This window comes from Penicillium chrysogenum (genome assembly GCF_028827035.1).
Source record: "Penicillium chrysogenum strain IBT 35668 chromosome Unknown utg000004l_segment0_segment0, whole genome shotgun sequence".
NCBI classification, from domain to species: Eukaryota; Fungi; Ascomycota; class Eurotiomycetes; order Eurotiales; family Aspergillaceae; genus Penicillium; species Penicillium chrysogenum.
In genome coordinates this window covers 215,226-235,089 of record NW_026622752.1, presented here as the reverse complement: position 1 = coordinate 235,089, position 19,864 = coordinate 215,226, and the positions used below count along the sequence as shown (strand labels likewise).

The window sequence follows — 19,864 nt, the reverse complement described above, 5'->3', positions numbered from 1 at the left end:
TGAAAAGAAACTTCACACATGCCGTCTTTGCGCTATAAAGTACTGAGTATGCGGAGTAGTCTGCGTCATTAGCCATGCTGTGTCGCCATCCATGGATAACATTGACCCATTGACTGAGCATGATCACCAAATGTGTTGTCTTTGAAATTTTGGAAAACTGTGTGCGGAGTCTACTGGATGGTCAGAGAGAGGGAAAGTTGAAAATCGGAAGAGTCAACGTCAACCTTGGAAGCTTTCAGATCTAACTAACTAGTTATACCTGGGCAAACATCTTAAGCTACTGGCCTAATCCTCCAGACATCTTAACCACTTCCCTACCAGGCCCGTCTTGCCAATCTTGCAAAGTACTCTATCGTATTCCATAAAATTCACCGGTCTTTACTTTGGCCTATCACAATCAAATCTTCGAAATGGATTGCAATTTGACGCGGGCGTTGTCACGTAGGAAGCCGTCGATAGACTGAGTGGACGCATGTCCTCTTCCTCGCGCTTTTGTTGCAACCGCTTTGAGCGCCCTCATCTCTTCCAGCAAACGATCATCAGTAACCTGATTGTTGCAGTATTTCCCCTGCAAGTAGTGGCAATAGTTACGCAGTCCGTTGACTTCCTTGGTTTTGCCGGGGGTGCTAGCCTTGAGGGGTTCGGTTTGCGGTACAAATCTCGCCACTTGTGTACCGGTCAATCGGTTGTACGCATCAACCACGTCTTGGAAGCTGGCTACCTCGGATATGGCCCAGATAATGCGATTGGCGTATTTTGGTGGTTCCAAGAAGACAGCATGTACAGCATCGCCGTAATCGTCTCTCACGGAGGTCCATGGGATCAGCTCCGGGTCATTGCTCATAGGGAAGATCCTCAAGCTGAGGAAGCCTTCTGAGTCTGGAATGGTCGCAAATCCACCGAACGCGTTTGCGTAGGTTTCCATGAAGAAAATATCCATAGCCCAGCCAGAATTGACCTCGACAAAGGCCTCGAACCCAGCCTTACGGCCGTAGTTGGCAATGGCGTTCTTGTTGTCGAAGGACAAGATAGACACTTCTCCGTTCGTAAGGCGGTTAGACTGTGGAAGCCCTGAGAAAACAAAGTATTTGACATTTTGGCGGATGGCGGCATCGATCACGATTTTGCCCATGGCGGATTCCGGTGGGCCGACCTCATTTTTGAAGTTCAGGTTGTCGGAGTCCGTGTTGAGAAACACACCATAAGCGCCTGCCAACACCAAATCGAGCTCGGAAGCATTCCAGGAGTTGGCCTTTACCAACAAAAATCCCTGCTCGCGGCACTTGGCGGCTTTGGACGAGTTGGGATCGCGCGTTGTCAACACAACTTCGAACTCGGGATTGTCTTTCAGTGAACGAGCGACCGAGCCGCCAAACATGCCAGTACCGCCAATCACAACGATCTTCTTTGGTGAGGTCATAGCTAGGTGGCAGGTGTCAAATATGTTAACAAAAGTTGTGTAAGAGAAGAAGAACCGTGAGGGAGACGGATTTGAGGAAGAGATAAAACAGTGACTAGAGACATCATTTATAGCATATTAATGAATTTATTAACCCAAACATAGCTCAAATGAGTGATAAGCAAGTGTAAGTGAGGAGAAATGAAGTTCGTTTAGTGTCCGTATTGGGCAAGTTGGAGATAACCTTGGAAGTATCGTAGTGGAGAAGTGGAGTAGCGGAGTAGTGGAACAGTAGACCCCAAAGCCTCCAGGGCTGGTTTTGGAGATTCCTTTCTGAGTTCTGAATCAAATGAAATGGAATGGGTCCTTGGGGAAAGAGAGAGGGCAATAGGACCCGCAAGAAGGATGGAGAAAGGTAGCGATGCATTTCGAGCGAAGGAAGCACTCACGGGGAGAGAGCAGGGAGAGAGCAGGGAGAGAACTTCCTAGATGATCCCGTCATGCGCGATGGCCTCAGGCATCCAACAAAAGAAGAAGAGGAAGAGGAGCAACTAGCTACTTCTACTTTACAGTTCTGGCAGATAGGGTGAGATGACATCTCCGAGAAACAAAATGGAATTACTGTAAATGCCCCATTCAGCATGAAATTGTCCACCGAGTATAGATGGCGTTGGAGATTACTAGGACTCAATGGAAATGCATCTAAATGGCTCTGCGATAGGTTCTGAATTGTCTACCTAGGTAAAGCCGCCTCCACAGAAGCCTCAGCTGCGAACCTCAGCCCAAATTTCCAATAGTAACCGACTTGATGTTTTGGTATTCGCTGAGGCCGTAACGACTGCCCTCTCGGCCCACGCCGCTTTCCTTGATGCCACCAAAAGGACTTTCCGCTGCGCTGATCAGACCAGTATTGACACCGATCATGCCACATTCCAGCTGACGCGCTATGCGGAAAATTCGACTGACGTCCTGACTGAAGAAGTACCCAGCCAGCCCATATTCACTAGCGTTGGCCTGCATCATCACATCTTCTTCGCTCTCGAACGGAAAGATAGCCGCCAGGGGCCCAAAGGTCTCCTCAGTTGCGACAGTCATATCAGACGTCGCGCCAGTGATGATTGTTGGCTCGAAGAAAAAGCCAGACAGATGGCTAGGTGCCTGTCCGCCTGTCCACAACTGGCCACCTTTCGCTAATGCATCCGCAACGTGGGCCTTCACCTTTTCCACGGCTGCAGCGTTGACCAGCGGACCTTGAGTCGTTCCATCGTCGATACCACGGCCTAGCTTGAGAGTCCGCACCTTGGCGGCAAGTTTCTCGGCAAAAGCCTTAACGACTTGTTTATGCACATAAAGCCGATTCGCACACTTGGACGATGATTGAGTTAACACAGTGCGTTTTGGGGGGAATGAGCGCATATGCCTACCACGCAAGTCTGACCTGATGCACGGAATTTGCAGATCAGCGCCGCATCAACCGCCTGGTTCAGGTCGGCATCCTCGAAGACTACAAAAGGAGCGTTCCCCCCAAGCTCCATACTGACTTTCTTCATCGTTTCAGATGCTAGTCTTGTCAGCATCTTACCGACAGCTGTTGACCCGGTGAAGCTGATCTTGCGCACAAGCGGATTGCTTGCTAGCTCTAGTGAAGCCTTGCGGTCCTTGGTGGGGATAACGTGGATGAGCGAAGAGGGAACACCGGCCTTGAGTGCCAGCTTTGCGAGCGCAATCGCACTGAAAGGTGTTTCACTCGGAGGCTTAATCACCACGGAACAGCCGGCGGCAAATGCTGGAGCGATCTTGCGGGTAATCATGGCAGCAGGGAAATTCCACGGAGTGATGATTCCACACACCCCAACAGGTTCTTTGTATGTGAGAACGGTTGAATGCGCATATGAGGAAGGAATCACATCGCCATAGTTGCGAACTGCCTCTTCAGCAAACCAGGCGACGAAGGTTGCCGCATAGGTTACTTCTCCTTTGGCTTCGGCCAACGTTTTCCCATTCTCTAGAGATAAAATAATCGCCACTGTTGAATGACAAAATTCAGCTTTCCAATACTAATTGGAGGTAAGAGGATCGTCTCATAACTGACAGTCTTCCACGTTCTCAGTTATAAGATCATGCCATCGCCGAAGCAGCTGTGCCCGGTCCTTGGCTGTTGTGTCGTTATAAAAGTTCTTGTATCCAATGTATGCCGCATTGATTGCTTGAAGGAACTCTTCACGTCCAAAGTCGGCACATTGGTGAAGCACACTGTCTGTAGCTGGCTCATAGACAGGAAAGGTTTTCTGGTTGGTCGCGTGACGCCACTCGCCGTTTATCAGGCCCCGACAATCCAACAGTGTAGGATCGCGCAAAGAGATCGGGAATTCAGTTGTGATAGCCATAATTTATTACGCAACTTAGTCTGTTGCGTCAGATGTTGAACAGGAAGTATGAAGCCCTGGACATAAGATTCGAGAAGTTCATGTCTGTTTTTGTATCAGCCGGCAGAATACATATTCCATCAAGTGGATGATTAGCAACCGAGTTTGCCCAAATGCGTATCATTTACTTGGGTATCAGAGCAGTGTCAACCTTGGAAGTTATGCGATGACACGGGGAGATCGCCAACATGCCAAAAAAAGCAAGAAGCCCATGCACAGAGTCCGTCGATTTCGGATGTGGAACGTAAAGAATCGCCCTACTTCAATTTAGATTGGCTCATTGCGCCGATTTCCGAGAGAAGATGAGAAACCTCGGAAGCTCACGGTACTCCGTTGGTCGTTAGTATTTCATCCATTGACTATAAGCGGGTGCCTCTACTACCCACGGGGACCTTCCCCTTCTGGCTCCTTGGCGAGTACCAGGGAGTCAGTGGGACATTCGAAATATTGGGCTAAACATCCATGAATATCATAATGTCCATTAGTGCCTGTACTTACGAAATCTAAAGTATACGTCACCGGCTTCCTTATAGTCGCTGCCATGGAAACAGCTTTGGAGACCGTGGGGTTTGGCTTGCTAGAACACTTTTGCGCAGAGCCACACTTGGTTACGGGACGCGACTGAAGTTGGACCTCTAACCACGGCAAAGCAACTATGATACTCGTTTCCGTTAAAATCTCTGCCCCATTGGACCAGAGCGTTGAGCGGAAGGCATTCAAAGCAAATCCGCTACCTCGAGGCCTAATCTTACATTGCTCCGGCTCTTCAACGCAGAATACTTCATTTGTTTGTATTCTATAATCCAAGCTGCTCGGTCGAATTCATACCAAATGCATGTTGATCAATACGCCATCACAGCCGCGGGGATTGAGTAGCCTGGTACCAGGACTCCAACACTTTGTTCGGTGCGTTCTGTAAGCGATCCGCTGTCTCTTCAAAAACACGGGGCAACCCAGTTTCGTAGTAAGGTACATCCTTCACTACCATTTTTGCCATCCCCTTGGCTGCCAGGAATATTTGAGGCATGCCGTGGCCCGTCCACCCAGCCATAATGAACATTCCTCGCTTACCTGGTACGGGCCCCAGCCTTGGGAGCTTGTCACGGGAATACCCCATGACTAAAAGCGTGATGCGTCAGTCAGATAGACTTGAAGCTGAATAGTCGATGATACTTACTGCCAGTCCATATTTCCGAGACCTTTGCGCCACTGTTTTCCCACCCACGGAAGTGTCGTTGCATGTATCCGTCAAAGTACTTTCGTGTCTCTTCGATAACCTCAGAATCGTCCGTGTTATTGTACCACAGGTCCTTCTTGCGAAAGTAGGCGGAGCGAGCCCCGCCCACAACAATGCTGCCGTCAGATCGGGGAATGAGATAGTCAAACTCCCAATCCTTGAATCGAAGGGCGTAGGTGTTGACAATAGGTGGTGCTGGGCTAGGTGTTGTGATACGACAGCTCACAGCCCGGTAAGGGATGATTTGCTCCCGATACTCAGGTAATAAAGCCGGGGTGTAAGCATTTGAGGCGATTATAACCTTGCTGGCTTTAACAGGGCCCCGGTTGGTTTGGATCACCCAGCTACTTTGCGAGTTGGTAGCGGGGAAGACAGAAGTCGCACAAGTATTTGTCTGGAGATTGAGGCCTCCATGTTTCAGAGCCATGGTGAACATGTGGTGGATCAATTTGTACGGCCATAGATGTGCAGCGTTGTAGCTGACGCATCCCTTGGCCCCCTTTACACCTGATACCTAGTATTGAACCCAAGTCAGAAACCTGCAGGTCATTGATCCTGAGACTGCGGTGGGATGAGAGATTAACACACAATTTCGGCATCGTCCTCTCCCACTTCAGACACCGTTTGGACCGCGGCAACTCCCGCGGCTTTGAGATCACGCAAGCGCTTTTTTATCCTCGTATCCTGACTGCTGGTGAAGTGTACATCGCATGCTCTGGTGGCCACGAAATCGCAGTCGAGGCCTTCACGTTCAATGTACTCTTTAGCGGCATTCAAGTTTGCGACTTCGAAATCCGCGACTTCCGCGCCTGCAGCGAGTCCGTACTGAGCAGCAATCCCAGAGGCATGAAGGTATGGATCGGGTTTGATGTGGCCACCTAGATGTATCAAGTAGTCTGTCAGTGATTCGTCTATGGAAGTGAATAGAAGGACCATTACCGTTTCGCCCCGATGCCCCAGAGCATAGCTGACGAGCTTCAAGAACCAAAATCGACGGGTGATTGGGATATTGTTTCTGAATATGTGTGACTAGTGCTGCTGCACTATACCCTCCGCCTATGATAACTATGCCGCTTTCGTCTGGAAGGTCTGGCGTGGACCGGAAGTTGTCAAGCTCCTGAGGCTCAAGGCGCCAAAAAGGCACCGTACCATTGGGATGTGGGAAGGATGTCATGATGCAACTGCCACAAAGTATCAGAAAGCCGTGAAGTACAATCGACTGCGGTATGCGGTGAATGATGAGAAAGAAGTATCTACGGAAAAACTTCCGTTACCTGGCTTCCTCGTGTATACATGCCTTATTGCTGATCGCCTATCTTCTCTATCAGGCAGCCGGGGAGTGGAGTTGGGTTAAATTCTTCTTTAACGCGTAGGTACTCGGTTCATGTGGGGATCACATTCTAGTTTCCTAATCGAGACAGGAAGCGAGATAGAAGAAGAGGCACATCGAGATGTAAATATTTTGAGTTCTTGCTTCATTTTCATAATCCTTTTAATATAAAATTATGTTATGTTACATTTAATTCAGCCTTGCCGAATCACCATTTTATTTTGTTTTATTATACACAGACGTGAGAAGGACATTCCCAGGGTCTAACTGAGACCTCTATTACAGCAGGGTCTTGATTCCCCATTCTGCTTCCTGATCCCTTTCAATTACCTGCCTGCATTGCTGTTGTTACTAAATCTAGCTATGTCTGACTTGCACGTTTACCTTATCGCGCCCAACGGCTTAAAGTTCAAGCAACCTTTGGGCCTATTCATTGACAATGAATGGAGATCATCTTCAAGGGGGACGGGGATTCCAACTATAAACCCTGCGTGAGTCTAGATTTCTATTTGCTGATAAATTACTAACTCGCTATACAATAGAAATGAAGAAGAAATCTGTACGGTGCATGCAGCAGACACGAAGGATGTCGACATGGCCGTTGAGGCTGCCCGTCGGGCATTCAATGGGGAGTGGCGGACGCTGGACACATCTGTGCGTGGCGAGCTGTTATACAAGCTCGCTGGGTTGATCGAGCAACATGCAGATGTACTGGCCACCATTGATGCCTGGGATAATGGTACGAGAGTTTTGTATTCTGCGCGTTCTCTCTCCTCATCTAACCTGCATACTGATGATCTTTTTTTATCACAGGCAAGACCTACCATGCTGCGCGGAACGAAGATGTTGTGGGGGCTATCAGTCTACTGCGGTATTACGCTGGCTGGTCTGATAAAATCCATGGAAAGGTTATCGACCCGAATGCAGATAAATTAGCATATGTGATGCGTGAGCCCATTGGAGTTTGTGGCGCCATTATCCCTTGGAACTTCCCTCTCGTGAATATGGTGACCAAGGTGGCTCCGGCCCTAGCGGCGGGCAACACACTCATCGTCAAAGTGGCCGAACAAACCCCGCTTTCAGCTCTCTACTTCGCAAATCTTGTCAAGGAAGCTGGGATCCCGGCTGGAGTGGTGAATGTGCTCAATGGTACCGGTAGGGAGGTTGGCTCCGCTATAGCAGCTCATGCCGACATTGATATGATTACATTCACTGGGTCTACTCCGACTGGCAAACAAATTATGAAGAGCGCTGCCAGTACGCTCAAGAGAGTCACCTTGGAGACAGGTGGGAAATCGCCAATGCTGGTCTTCCCAGATGCAGATCTAGAACAAGCTGTGCGCTGGGGTCACCGAGGCATTATGTCCAACCAGGGACAAGTTTGCTCAGCAACAAGTCGCATCTTTGTACATGCTGACATCTACGAAGTCTTTGTCAATCAGTTCAAAGCAGAAGTGGAAAGAATCTCCAAGGTTGGCGACCCTTTCCATTCAGACACCTTCCAAGGCCCACAGGTCACCAGGGACCAGTTTGACCGAGTTCTCTCTTATATGGAGACTGGAAAACGGGAAGGAGCACGGTTAGTGTGTGGTGGAAAGGCATTCAAGGATGTCAGAGGCAAGGGATTTTACGTCGCCCCAACCGTATTTGCGGACGTAACAGACAGTATGGCCATTGTTCAGGATGAGGTTTTTGGTCCATTCGTGGTTATTGCACCTTTTCATGAAGAGTCAGAGGCGGTCGAACGCGCGAACAGCACGGTCTTTGGGTTAGGTGCATCCGTCTTCACAAAGGACATCTCGCGTGCTTTGAGGGTATCGAAGAGAATCCAGTCTGGCAGTGAGTCTTCCGTTATTTTTTGGTTCTCTAGCAGTGTTAACGTGTTTTTTTTTTCCTAGCGATATGGATCAACAGTAGCAATGATGACGATGTGCGCGTGCCATTTGGTGGATACAAACAATCAGGGTTTGGGTGGGAGATGGGCGAGGAAGGTATCGAGGCGTTCACTATTACGAAGTCTGTTCACATCAATCTGAACGCGAGGTTATAAAACGTTGATGCGTTGTACTACCCGATTGCAAGTTCTACAGTTGGAGAGAAGCTTTTTGTAATTTGAAAAATCATTAGAAAGTTATTGCATATCTCAACAATGTATATAATTTTCCGCTCTTTAAACTACCAGGTGCAACAACCACTTTTCTTATCTTCTCCTTTTTCTAAAGCATTCCAATTGGGTTCTGCTCACAAAGTCCAAAACGAGCCCTAGACGTTAGACCATCAATTGTCTTTTCTTTTCTCACGCGAATTCCGGACTTCTCTTCATTCCCGCTTAGCGGCCTAATCGGGAAAGTGCTGAGGCCCCCACAGGCCTAAATAGGAAATCCGGAGGAGCCCTGGAGAAGACTGCATGATCGTCTGTCACCGATTTTTACTTTTAGCCTGGAAAAGACCAGATTTCTAAAATTGTTGCTTTTTCTTTCTAAGCTTGACCTCGACACGATGCCATTATAGGTTCTATTAACCCCCTTTCCAACTTGGGAGGGATAGCGAAATAAGGCATAGAAGCTTCAAGTTGGATAATATGCTGCTATTCATTAGAAAATATATAACACTCGACAGCGCACCTATGTACTCTAAATCAATATTTCCTCACATCAGCCGGAAAGGTCTGCAAAATGCAGCTTCATATTTCCTTTCTACCTCTTGTCGGTATTCTTGGTGTCATCCTTCACAAATTCCTCATATATCCAGTCCTTCTTTCGCCTCTTTCAAAAGTGCCCGCGGCTCACTGGTCATGCCGGTTCTGTTCGATCTGGATATACTGGTTAAGATGGACAAATCAGGAGAACCGCACGGTTTATGACAAGCACATGAAACTGGGGCCCTCCCTTCTTCTTGGGCCGAGCCTTCTCAGTATAAACACCTTTGATGATGGGGTGAAACCTATATATCAGGGTGGTTTTCCTAAACCTGACTTCTACTTTAATGGTTTTGCTATTTATAAGTAAGTTTACACACAAAATCAACCCAGACGATGCCATGGATACAATTTATGTGGATGGTCTCAAGTGTGGAATAAAGCAGCTAATTCTCAACAGCACAGAGAACATTTTCACGTTTGAAGACAACGCCCTACATTCCGCCCGCAAAAGGATGATCTCCAACACTTTCTCCAAGTCTTTCATCTCATCGTCTCCGACAGCACGTGCAGCCACTCGCGATGTCTTATTTGGTAGATACCTGCCTCTAATCCGAAAAGCCTCTTGTGAAGACAAGCCTGTCGAGGTACTTGGAATGAATTATTCATACTCAATGGATACTTTCGTTCAATTTCAATTCGGCCGTTCCTTGGGTAGCAATTTACTAGAGGATCACAAAGAGCGGAAGCTATACCTCGACGGATTTTTCGCACCTTATCCGTTTCTCTTTTGGCAGTACTACTTTCCAAAACTTGCAAATTTCCTTCGCAAGATTGGAATCTATTTGATCCCTCGATCTGTTGACACGAAATTTGGGGCGGCCGAAGACTGGAATCTCCAAAAATGCGACAGTGCCCAACAGCTCATCGCAAGCTCCCAGCCGATCCATAGCGATGACCAGCCTGTTATCTTCCAGCAAGCTCTCCAGTCAATGAGCGACCCCAATGGTACCAAAAGTGCATATCCACAAAGGATGCAGATCGCAAGCGACATGTTTGCCCACAGCTCGGCTGCATTTGAGACTAGCGGCAACACCGAAACCTATCTTTTCTATGAGATGTGCCGAAATCCGGAGTGGCAGACAAAGCTTCGCGAGGAGCTGCGTGGTGTAAAGCTTCCACAACAAGATGACTTGAAAAGAAAGGTCGAAGTCGATGACATTGCCGAGCCGAAAGCAATTGACGCCCTCCCAGTTCTCCATGCGATCATTATGGAGACACTTCGTCTCTGGCCGGCAGTACCTGGCGGACAGCCTAGAGTGGTTCCAAAAACTTGCTCCCTTGGTGGATACTCTGATATCCCAGCAGGCACCATTGTTCAGTCATATGCATACATACTTCATCGGACCCCCGAAGTTTTCCCAGACCCCTTCCAATGGAAGCCTCAGCGTTGGCTTGATGCTTCACCTGACGAGCTAGCTAATATGAAGCGATGGTTTTGGGCATTTAGCAGTGGGCCCAGAATGTGTATAGGTTCCAATTTTGCATATTATTGTAAGTCTTTGGGATCTGAAATCGAGGACCACACTAACCAAAATCTGGTGGCTAGCAATGAAATATTTGGTTGCTGCTGTTTATGCCCATTATACCACGTCTATCCATGCGCACGGCGATATGGACTTGCTCGACTTTTACCTTGCGGGACCAAAAGGTCATCGACTAGAGGTTAAATTTCATCCAGCGCCTTACGCCGGCGACACTTCGGCTTGAAATTTCAGAAATCAACACCACATGTCTTCCTATGGAAGAACAAATGCCCTGATACAGATGCTCGAGGCTTGAAGAGATTTTGTAGGCCGTTTTCCTTTGTCTGGCCCATATAAGTGGGCAGTCAGCTTGGTCATTTCATGCGAATAACGTTTCTATTTCTCTCTCTTCTGTCATAGTAGATCTGCATGTTTTCTCAGACTTGAAAGCTGAATAATTGATTTTAGCGTTCGGAATTCCAAACATCGTTTTGCAGTTTTGAACTTCCTTTAGATCTATTTCATTTGTCTCTTTCTGATGTAGTCAACGAAGTTGCGCAAGATGAAATAAAACCTGCCCTCTCTTTCATATAGCCCTTTGCGTATATTCTAGTACCATGTCACTCATTCTATGACATACACATTTTCCATTTGTGGATACGACAGGGTTCGTAAAAACTACATGCAAATAAAGTATCCAATTTCGGAATTACGGCAAAACTATAGCCTTCGAAACTATAATTTAATCCCCTTTCTCAGAGAAGGGTTACAGGTTCACTGTCCATGAAAACTGCGACGTTCGCAAACCCGGGACCAAATGTGAAATCAACCGTCGTCCCCTTCTTCAAGTACACGAATTCTCCCTTGGTCAGGACGAAGTGATCCCCACCATGAACGTTGAGTCTGACCCATCCATCCGTGACATAAAAGAATTCATCACACGGATAGGTCAATGTTGCAGTTCCTGTTTCCTTTGCTGCTGCTGCGACGACTTTTCCATCGGCTGAACGATACATGACGGATTTCTCCCCACCGTACTCCGGCAGAGGTTCCCAAGGAAAACTGGTGTACGGCCCATAGGGGACATCGGCTGGCGATTCTGATCCGGTGGTGTTGGGAATTGACGGTGCCATTCCTGTTTATATAGTGGTCAGCTATGAGGGGCTTTTTCAGGAGGTCAGGGGATGCGGACTTTCAAGGGATTTTTTGAGGTAAGGCAGGAAGGAGTAAATATATGCGGCTGGTCCGGACTCTGACTTGGACTTACAGACATTATATAGAGAAAGGATAGAAAGGACAATGGGAATAGACCCCTCACTATTACGGCACTTGGCCCACTTCCAGTTGCCCGATTCAGCAGACATCCGAACTTCATAACTTCTCAGGACCAATGGGATCTTTCAGGCTCTTGGATTACCAATTACATTGAACCCCAAAAGAAGACATGTATGAAAACCCACATGTGTCGAATATGCCAAAGTGAGGTGCTTCTCAACTAGCTAACCTTGGAAGATACATCATTACCAAAATAGCCATTGTGGCGAGTTAGAGACCTACACAACCTCCGATGGCAACCCGTTTGCTTTCAATGTAGAGCTTTCCGGGACTGAGCCTCGCTGATGACACAACCATGCCAGTGCTATAATTCGATTATTCGATTATCTACGTACAACTTCGTTCTGAGTAGAAATTCCAACTTGAGAGTTGTGCATTTGGCAAAACTCCTTCGGCCTCCATCGTCCCATATCCAACTCCCCCGACAGTTTTCCGACATACCTCTCCGTTTCCGTACATCTTTGTCAATATTGAGAAAGAAGCATCCTTGAAGACATATATTCCAGCGGCCATTGGAACTCTGAGGAGGTTTGCAGCCTGAGATTCCACTACATGGCATTTTTCATTGCGGTGAGGATACTTGGCTTGGCGGCTTACGCCTATCACCTTCGGCGGATGCTTGAAAAGGAAGGGTGGGTTTCGCAAAAGGCTGAACTTGGGTATTCTGATATCTGATTGCATGGCATAGTTTTAAGGCTACATGCTACCAGGGAGATGAAGGAGGAAGAAAGATGTGATATGAATCTATGGAAAGGAGGCTGTATATGAAGCCTCCGAGAATGACAACCTGACAAACTACCTAGGTAGGCAAATGTCTGCACAGAGACAAACGCATACCCTGCACGCATTGCATGTATGCATGCATTTCAACACATAGGAGTCAGTTTAACAGTGTCCAAAAATTCCACTATAATTTGGTCCCAAATTCGCAAGTCGTTCGGGGCTTTTCCAGTATTAAAATGTCCCACCGTGTTACTCTTAGCTTCGATAAACGCTACGAGGAGGTCGTGCGAGAGTAGCTGCTTTCGACCTCGTGCCCTTGGCAAATTTGCTGTTAATAGTCCAAGTGAACAGGTAAGGTAAAAAAAAGAGCGTCAGTCGAGGACTCAAGAGGTCTGAGGTCTGTAGTCGATCCCTGCAAGTAATGGATATAAGAAGAATTATAGGACGCCTCGGCTAACTGAGGAATTAAAACATCCATCCAGCTTGCAGTAGGAGAAACCACAGCAACCGCCAAATAAACAGTTCTGAAGTGCGCGCGGCTCCCCTCGGTCGTGACTGCCTATTGAACTACGGGCGACTTCTTTCTCAACTGGTGTGCTCGCTCTGCTTGTTCAAGGCAGATTTTTCCAAAGAAAATGGAAGGGCCCACGGGGCCAAAGATATATTCGTTGACTTTATGTATGTTTGTAGGATGAGAATATTGACTGAATGGGCGCTCGTCTCGTAGACATCCCAAAGATCGCCTTCCGATTCCGGATCACATACCTCGCTAAATGAAGGTCCGAGAGCCGGCCCGTCCCATTCCGAACCTTTTTTGCTGATCCGCCTCCTCCCCTCCCTGCGATCTGGGAGCCGATCGCAACTCAAAGGAGCAGTTACCGTCAACATTGTTACATATTCATCCGTGATAACTTATGCTGCCAGAACTAAGTATAGTGAAATTGACTAATCGTATTTATATAAGAAAACCAGGGAACCCATTGGAAATTTGGAATTTCACCCAGTCCAAGTAGCTCTTAAGGCCCCCAAAATAGAAGTTCGTGCTTGGTTTCCGCCCGGGGATATTTTGACCAAAGATCCAACTTGCCGTCGTAGTGAACAATGACCCTTCAATCAGTCGGTTGCACAAGTCGATCCATGCGGTTTCTGCTTCGTCCGACACCTCCATGATCATTGGCCTCCCTTTTCTCACGTAGGATTCATTTGTTTTCAAAGCACCATTCGCAGTGGTATTGGAAGTGCCACTGGAAGTCCCGTTGGCAGCCCCATTGGAAGTACCATTGAGAGCCCCATTTGGTTCCTCCACCTGAGCCGCGGCAATATTTTCTTCGGCATATTCAATGCATGACATGATGAAATTAATTTCACTTTCAATGACAGGTGGGAAATTGGCAAATGGACCTTGAGGACCGGCAACAATAAACATATTGGGGAAACCTGCGCAGGCGATACTACCAAAAGCCTTAGGACCGTTCTTCCAATGCTCTTGGATCGTCTTTCCGTTCCGTCCTGAGATCTTGACCCGCATGTAGTTGCCTTCAATGGCGTCAAACCCAGTAGCAAAAATGAGCGCGTCGAGATGATGAATTGTCCCATCAGCTGTCCGAATGCCTTCCGGAACAATCTGATCAATCGGTGATTCCTTGAGATCGATCACGTCAACATTCTCACGATTGAAAATCTCATAGTAGCCAGTGTCACAAAGTGGTCGACGAGCATATAGGTCCTTTGGCTTCAGGATTGCCGCCTTGCGGGGATATTTCACCACCTCGTCAATTTTGCCACGGATGAATTTGCACGCCTCTTCGTTGGCAGCCTTGCTGGTGGTAATGTCTCCGAAAGCGCTGAACATAAAGCGGAAGCCATTGCCTTGTTCCCAGACCTCCTGGAAAGCCTTCTGCCGCTCCTCGGGGCTAACATCCATGGTGTTGCGTTTGGATTCAACCACACCAAAACCAACAGTCGATGACCAAACATCATCCCATATTTGTTCGTAGGTAGCATTGACCTTGTCGCGATATTCTTTTGTGACGGGGCGCTGGCCACTCGGAACTGAGTATTGAGGGTGGCGTTGGAAGGAGACCAGGCTTTCAACGATTGGAGCAAGTGCTGTCATAACTTGTATTCCTGTAGATCCATTCCCAATAATGCCGACCTTTCTTCCTTCAAGATTCAAGTCTTCCGGCCATCGTGCTGTATGGATCAGGTCGCCAGCGAAAGACGAAAGACCACGGATATCGGGGTAATGAACTTTGGAGAGCAATCCAAGAGAGTTGACCAAGTAGCGAGCGCTGATATTCCACTCTTCGGAGCCGGAGCAGGTCACAATCCATCTTTGAGTGTCCTCATTCCATGTGGCCGATGTCATCTCGGTCTCGAATTTCATGTACTTCCGGAGATCATGTTTCTCGACGACATGCTGGAGGTACTTCAAGATCTCCGGTTGGTAGACATAGTGATGAGACCAGGGATAGGTTTGCAGGTCTTCTTTGTCCCATGAATAACGGTAAAGGTAGCTTTCGGTGTCACTCATGGCACCGGGATATCTATTCCAATACCAGGTGCCACCAACGTCGCTGGCAACGTCCACACATTTGACAGACAGCCCCATACGCGACAGGCGGTACGTGGAGTAAATCCCTCCCACCCCCGCGCCGACAACAAGTGCGTCGATATTGATGGTGTCCGGCATGTCTCAGGTGTCAGACAAGAAGTGTGGTTGGGGATATATTGCGAAAATGACCTGACGGTTCGAGGGTATCTAGATCACTCCAACTCTCATCTTATAACGACATCCACTATGAATGATATTTGCCATGTTCGGCCTCATCATCGCGTCCACTCCTCATTCGGAAAGTTGAGGGTGGATCTGACTAGAAATACCGAGTGTCACAAGGAGTTTGGTTTCTTTGCACATCACATGGCTGGCACCCAAAACAAATTACTTTCTAGATTATTCTGATTAGATGGTTTGCCACCAATGCTTTATTAACAAGACTGACCTAATGTTGCGTATTTTGGCCTAAAAGCGAGAGGTGGGGCTCGGGTCTATGGGGTTTCTTATCACTCCGCACTCCCCATTCAGCATAGACGAGGTATGGCTGTCAGCCACGCTGGACCCGGAGATTGTATCAAGATCAACGGTACGGTCTGTTCCAGGCCAGATAGCCATTAGGCATTTCCATTTACGTATCGGATGCGGGGAACACAAACCATTTGACACATTTGAAATCTATCAAGGTCATGCGCGATGATCGGATATCCCCGAGCTAAACGCCTTTATTTCTAATGGGGAACGAAGCTATCTTTCGCCAATAGAGAGGATCACATATCACAGGCGTACTTTTCAAGGAGTGACTTAGTATTCTCAGCCTCGGACTCCCATTTCCCCTCCAACTGTCGCACTGCCGCGAAATGCCACGCAGATTCAATGTCCGATTCGCCCCGACCACGCAAGTGTCTGTCCAAAAGCCTATCGCCTGTGACCAGTGTCAATATTCCGAGATAGGCACTTCACCCCAAAGAAGTCGTTCTGGCTGCAAGAACTGCAAGAAACGACGGGTCAAATGCGATGAGACCTTCCCCGTTTGTCTCCGATGCCAGAAACGAGGCACTGTGTGCGAGTCAGAAAGCTCCTTGCCACAATGGCAGTTGGAGATTTCTCCGCTAATTCTATCCGACATCACCTCGCCTTCCCAAGTGCGTCTACTGAGGCACTGGTGTGAGAAAGCTAGCCAGATCATGGTTTTGGACCCGGAATCCAACCCTTTCTCGTTCCCAATCCTTGAATATCTGCACATTTCCCCTTCTCTCATGCCAACTATTCTGAGCATCAGTGCTGCCCATGAACGGTTTTTCAAAAAGGATTGCCTTGAGACGTGTCTTGAGGAGCGAGGTAAAGCGCTGTTGCTTTTGCAAAAGGAGTTGGGTGGACGCCAACAGCCACATCCAATTACATTTATGACTGTCTTCATGCTTGGAATTAGCACCCCCTGGATTGATCCCTCGTCTTCCCAATTCGGGTATGAGCACCTGAATGGAGCAAGGGCTTTAATTGAGCTGATTCTAAATCCATCGACAAACACCGACAGCAAATTCGCACAGTTAGCTCTTGGTACATACTTATACTGGGATATGGCGTGCTCATTCCTTGTGGACCCAAATCAACAGTCCACAATCAGCTCGTCGATTCCGGAAGCAGTGGCAAAGATTGCGGGGGACTTTCACCCGATTATGGGCTACTCGGCTGAGATCATGTACACTCTAGCAAATCTAGGGCGGTACTGCAGGTCATTCATTGATCTCGGCATCAGAGACAAAGCGCTAGAGGAAGAATTCGAAACACGGTTGCTGGCGTGGCGACCAACTACCAAAAATACAGAACTCATTCTGCTGGGTAGTTCTTTCCGAAACCATGGCCTGATCAATCTATACCGAATTTGCGGACGGACAGGTTGTCGAATTGAGGAAGACTTAGACATGGGTAATCACTCACCTGTCGACAACATTGAAACAGAGAAGGTCATCAGGCAATACGCTCTACAGACAGTCAGAGACTTGAGCCTCATCCCCACCCATAACTGGAATACCAATATGCAGGCAATTTCTCTTCTTACTGCAGGATCTGAGCTTACGGCAGATGATCACCGGGAACGTGATATGGTGGTTGACCGTTTTACTGCTTTGTATTCAATCAACCGCCTACCTGGTAACTTGATGGCGATTGACATACTGCAAGATGTTTGGCAAGCCCGTGACTTTGAAATCACCATCTCATGGGTACACATCATGCTCCTACGAGGATGGAGGTTAAGCCTTGGTTGATGTTCTCTATGTGCCTCAACCATATTTACTAAATTGACGAATGTACATGATAACTAACTCTTGATTCTGAGACTCATTTTACCTTACATTGTTTCTGTTTTGCAGTGTCCCGGGAATTTTCAGTAAGATCACATTGTATCTGCAACAGATGCTACTGTAGAAGGAATAACTGGATGAATTGTTAAGGCTGACATAGTTTATTACTTTTTCGGGTTATGAATGTATCTATCATAAGTAACCTATGGACTACTTACATGCTAATGACGTGAAATCTGACTAGAAAACTTGGCTGCATATATACTCAATAAAATGGAACAAGTATGTGACAATCGGACGGCAGTCAAAGTATCGGACAGCAGTCAAAGTACAGCTCGTTCCGTCCGGCAAGCATCCTTGATGATGAGCTCGGCAGCTCGTTCACCAATCGCCAAGACAGTGATCATAGGATTGATCGAAGTCATGCAAGGGAATACACTAGCATCCGCAACGCGAAGATGCTTGACTCCCCTCACCTTAAGAGATGGATCAACAACTGCCATGCGATCGGTCTCGACATTCCCCATCTTTGCAGTGCCACATGGGTGGTAGACGGTATTGTGGACCTTCCGACCGTATTCACAAAGGTCCTCATCGGAGGTAATGTGAGCTCCTGGGGCAATTTCACGCTTGATATACTTTTTGAAGGGTTCTGCCTGGGCCATACGGCGCGCCATCTTCAGCATGAAGAGGTTGCTAGCCTTGTCATATCCCTCCAAATCGCTGAAATAGCGCTGGTCGAGCATCGGTTTGTCCTTCGGATTGGCTGACTTTAGCCATAGACGGCCAACCGAGGCAGGTCGAGGCGTATATGGAATAACGCAAAAGGCGTTCTTGGGTGATTCGTAGCCCATAGGCTTAGTATAGGTGTCAAAGGGAACGGTGAACATGTGGAAGAGAGAATCCATAACGTCATTGTCATCGCCGCGAGCGTTGATGTCCTCACGGCGTAACACCATGACTCCCTCGGAGCCCATGGCGACTTGTTCGGGTGGAACAGCCTCATGCAACTCCCACATATACATTGTCTCGGCGTGGTCTTGCAGGTTCTCTCCAACACCGGGGATATCGTGGACAAGGGGTATTTGATGGGTGGCCAACTGTTCACGCGGACCAAGGCCAGAAAGCAGCATCAGACGTGGAGTATCGATAGCCCCGGCACACAGTACCGTTTCAGACGTTGCCACAAGCGAGTACTCATGCCCAGCTTTGGTTGTTGCGGTGACACCTGTAGCAGTGGTTCCTTGGAACAGAATTCGCGAGACCCATGTGTTCTGTAGGATGGTCAAGTTCGGCCGCTTGACTTCGCCGCGAAGGATTGGGTGAATGTACGCGACACTAGCACTGCTCCGGTGATTATTCTCCGGTGTGTAGGCCATACTGAGAAAGCCACATCCCGTCGTGAGGTTGCCGCGCTCTTCTATCTCACGGTTGAAATCGTCGATGTGGGGTACTCCAAACAATTCGGAGCAGGTTTTTAACCAGTCCTTGACCAACTGACTGCGATGGCGTTCGTCGACCGGTATGATATTGTTGCGGAGCTTGCGCACTAGACGCAGCATTTCTGCGTGTGTCCAGTTCTCAGCGCCTAGATCTTGCCACCTCTTACAGTCATATGCGAGTGGAGCAAACGAAATCGCGCCATTATGGCTAGAACAGCCACCCAGCATCTTTGGCACGGGAGTGGATGATATTGCTGTTTCCTACAAATTCCTCGTGTTACTCGCCAGTTCACCTTATTTTTCTGCAGTCAGATTGGGGGCGTATTCGTACCATAGGGCTGTGGAACAGAACGGTATGAATAATCATACATGTCGGAACCCCAAAGGTCAGCGGCGCCATTGAGGTTGAGAATTTCCTCCTTGCCCAGCTCGCTTTCGCCGCCTTCGATCATGAGAATGGTGGCATTGGGCAAATTCTCGGCGACTCTGTCTGCAATGACACAGCCAGCCGTCCCCCCGCCAACAATGATATAGTCAAATTGGCGTCTGCTGATGGGTAGGTCCTCCACGATCGTGGGTAGGGGGAATCCATGACGGCACGGAAAGAGCTCCTTCGGCAATTGAAGGGGTAAAGTGAAGTGGCGACGATAAGCAATGCCAACGTTGAATCTGGAATCGGTAAGGGTTTAAGTAATTGTGAAGCAGTCAACTTTGGAAACAGCAAGTGTCATGCCACTGAAAAATCAAATTAATCTACAATTTTTTATTTTGTTTTCTTCTTATCTAAACCTACATATGTACCCAGGTACCCATATCAGCTAGACTTTCACTGAGTGCTTTTTACCCGATTGAGCGATTTAGCGAGAGGGGAGCCGAACCTCAAGCGCGGCGCATCCCGACACACGCCATAGGCCGTTCTGGCCGGAATATTTCTCCCGGAGTACAACC

The 19,864-nt window shown here is 48.0% G+C and overlaps 9 protein-coding genes across 9 annotated transcripts; 3 read left to right on the top strand and 6 right to left on the bottom strand.

Annotated features, from left to right (window-relative positions):
- Positions 1 to 397: 397 nt before the first annotated feature.
- On the bottom strand, positions 398 to 1,420 carry N7489_005990 (uncharacterized protein; the record flags this gene model as incomplete). The annotated part of the gene is made up of 1 exon (XM_056711740.1): positions 398 to 1,420. The coding sequence occupies one exon, from the start codon at positions 1,418 to 1,420 to the stop codon at positions 398 to 400; it is 1,023 nt and encodes a 340-aa protein (XP_056565455.1).
- A 756-nt stretch (positions 1,421 to 2,176) lies between these two features.
- Positions 2,177 to 3,786, bottom strand: N7489_005989 (NAD-dependent succinate-semialdehyde dehydrogenase; the record flags this gene model as incomplete). Its single annotated transcript, XM_056711739.1, has 3 exons — positions 2,177 to 2,764; positions 2,824 to 3,425; positions 3,492 to 3,786. 3 exons carry the CDS (start codon positions 3,784 to 3,786, stop codon positions 2,177 to 2,179), a joined length of 1,485 nt encoding a protein of 494 aa, XP_056565454.1.
- Positions 3,787 to 4,678: 892 nt separating this feature from the next.
- On the bottom strand, positions 4,679 to 6,236 carry N7489_005988 (NAD(P)/FAD-dependent oxidoreductase; the record flags this gene model as incomplete). Its single annotated transcript, XM_056711738.1, has 4 exons — positions 4,679 to 4,944; positions 5,003 to 5,576; positions 5,651 to 5,940; positions 6,002 to 6,236. The coding sequence occupies 4 exons, from the start codon at positions 6,234 to 6,236 to the stop codon at positions 4,679 to 4,681; spliced, it is 1,365 nt and encodes a 454-aa protein (XP_056565453.1).
- A 441-nt stretch (positions 6,237 to 6,677) lies between these two features.
- On the top strand, positions 6,678 to 8,442 carry N7489_005987 (aldehyde dehydrogenase family protein; the record flags this gene model as incomplete). The annotated part of the gene is made up of 4 exons (XM_056711737.1): positions 6,678 to 6,883; positions 6,935 to 7,131; positions 7,206 to 8,231; positions 8,291 to 8,442. Coding segments are annotated over 4 exons (1,581 nt in total), but the record flags the coding sequence as incomplete, so codon positions are not given.
- A 625-nt stretch (positions 8,443 to 9,067) lies between these two features.
- Positions 9,068 to 10,800, top strand: N7489_005986 (cytochrome P450; the record flags this gene model as incomplete). The annotated part of the gene is made up of 3 exons (XM_056711736.1): positions 9,068 to 9,396; positions 9,491 to 10,584; positions 10,640 to 10,800. The coding sequence occupies 3 exons, from the start codon at positions 9,068 to 9,070 to the stop codon at positions 10,798 to 10,800; spliced, it is 1,584 nt and encodes a 527-aa protein (XP_056565451.1).
- Positions 10,801 to 11,311: 511 nt separating this feature from the next.
- N7489_005985 (uncharacterized protein) lies at positions 11,312 to 11,689 on the bottom strand (the record flags this gene model as incomplete). The annotated part of the gene is made up of 1 exon (XM_056711735.1): positions 11,312 to 11,689. The coding sequence occupies one exon, from the start codon at positions 11,687 to 11,689 to the stop codon at positions 11,312 to 11,314; it is 378 nt and encodes a 125-aa protein (XP_056565450.1).
- Positions 11,690 to 13,569: 1,880 nt separating this feature from the next.
- N7489_005984 (flavin-containing monooxygenase) lies at positions 13,570 to 15,306 on the bottom strand (the record flags this gene model as incomplete). The annotated part of the gene is made up of 1 exon (XM_056711734.1): positions 13,570 to 15,306. One exon carries the CDS (start codon positions 15,304 to 15,306, stop codon positions 13,570 to 13,572), a length of 1,737 nt encoding a protein of 578 aa, XP_056565449.1.
- A 722-nt stretch (positions 15,307 to 16,028) lies between these two features.
- On the top strand, positions 16,029 to 17,438 carry N7489_005983 (Zn(II)2Cys6 transcription factor; the record flags this gene model as incomplete). The annotated part of the gene is made up of 1 exon (XM_056711733.1): positions 16,029 to 17,438. One exon carries the CDS (start codon positions 16,029 to 16,031, stop codon positions 17,436 to 17,438), a length of 1,410 nt encoding a protein of 469 aa, XP_056565448.1.
- A 359-nt stretch (positions 17,439 to 17,797) lies between these two features.
- Positions 17,798 to 19,729, bottom strand: N7489_005982 (GMC family oxidoreductase; the record flags this gene model as incomplete). Its single annotated transcript, XM_056711732.1, has 3 exons — positions 17,798 to 19,170; positions 19,248 to 19,585; positions 19,710 to 19,729. 3 exons carry the CDS (start codon positions 19,727 to 19,729, stop codon positions 17,798 to 17,800), a joined length of 1,731 nt encoding a protein of 576 aa, XP_056565447.1.
- Between the last annotated feature and the right edge of the window lie 135 nt (positions 19,730 to 19,864).